The sequence below is a fragment of the Fukomys damarensis genome, unplaced genomic scaffold (genome assembly GCF_012274545.1).
Source record: "Fukomys damarensis isolate Sample0158 unplaced genomic scaffold, DMR_v1.0_HiC HiC_scaffold_23, whole genome shotgun sequence".
In the NCBI taxonomy this organism is placed as follows: domain Eukaryota; kingdom Metazoa; phylum Chordata; class Mammalia; order Rodentia; family Bathyergidae; genus Fukomys; species Fukomys damarensis.
In genome coordinates this window covers 1,504,260-1,504,712 of record NW_022900935.1, presented here as the reverse complement: position 1 = coordinate 1,504,712, position 453 = coordinate 1,504,260, and the positions used below count along the sequence as shown (strand labels likewise).

At 68.0% G+C, this 453-nt stretch overlaps 1 protein-coding gene across 1 annotated transcript in view; it reads left to right on the top strand.

The window, feature by feature from the left end:
- The window catches only part of Zbtb17 (zinc finger and BTB domain containing 17), a 22,638-nt gene that overhangs the window by 21,044 nt on the left and 1,141 nt on the right, over positions 1-453 (top strand). Inside the window, 3 exon segments of the mRNA XM_033767957.1 lie at positions 25-246; positions 249-287; positions 363-452. Coding sequence (XP_033623848.1) covers positions 25-246; positions 249-287; positions 363-452 — 351 coding nt within the window.

Below are 453 nucleotides of genomic sequence, written 5' to 3'. Positions count from 1 at the left end.
CCCGCGGGTCCCCCCGCCGCTGCCCCACGGCAGGACGCCCTCGCCTCCCACCAGGAGAGAAGCCCTACCTGTGTGACAAGTGCGGGCGCGGCTTCAACCGGGTGGACAACCTGCGCTCCCACGTGAAGACTGTGCACCAGGGCAAGGCGGGCATCAAAATCCTGGAGCCGGAGGACGGCGGTGAGGTCAGCGTGGTGACCGTGGACGACATGGTCACCCTGGCCACCGAGGCCCTGGCGGCGACGGCTTTGAGATCAGCAAAGCCGTAAAGCAAGTGCAGGAAGAAGGTGAGGAGCCCCCGGGGTGTGGGCACCGGCGGACCGGGGCCCGGCCCACCCTGACCACAGCCCCCGCCTCTGCAGACCCCAACACCCACATCCTCTACGCCTGTGACTCCTGCGGGGACAAGTTCCTGGATGCCAACAGTCTGGCGCAGCACGTCCGGATCCACAC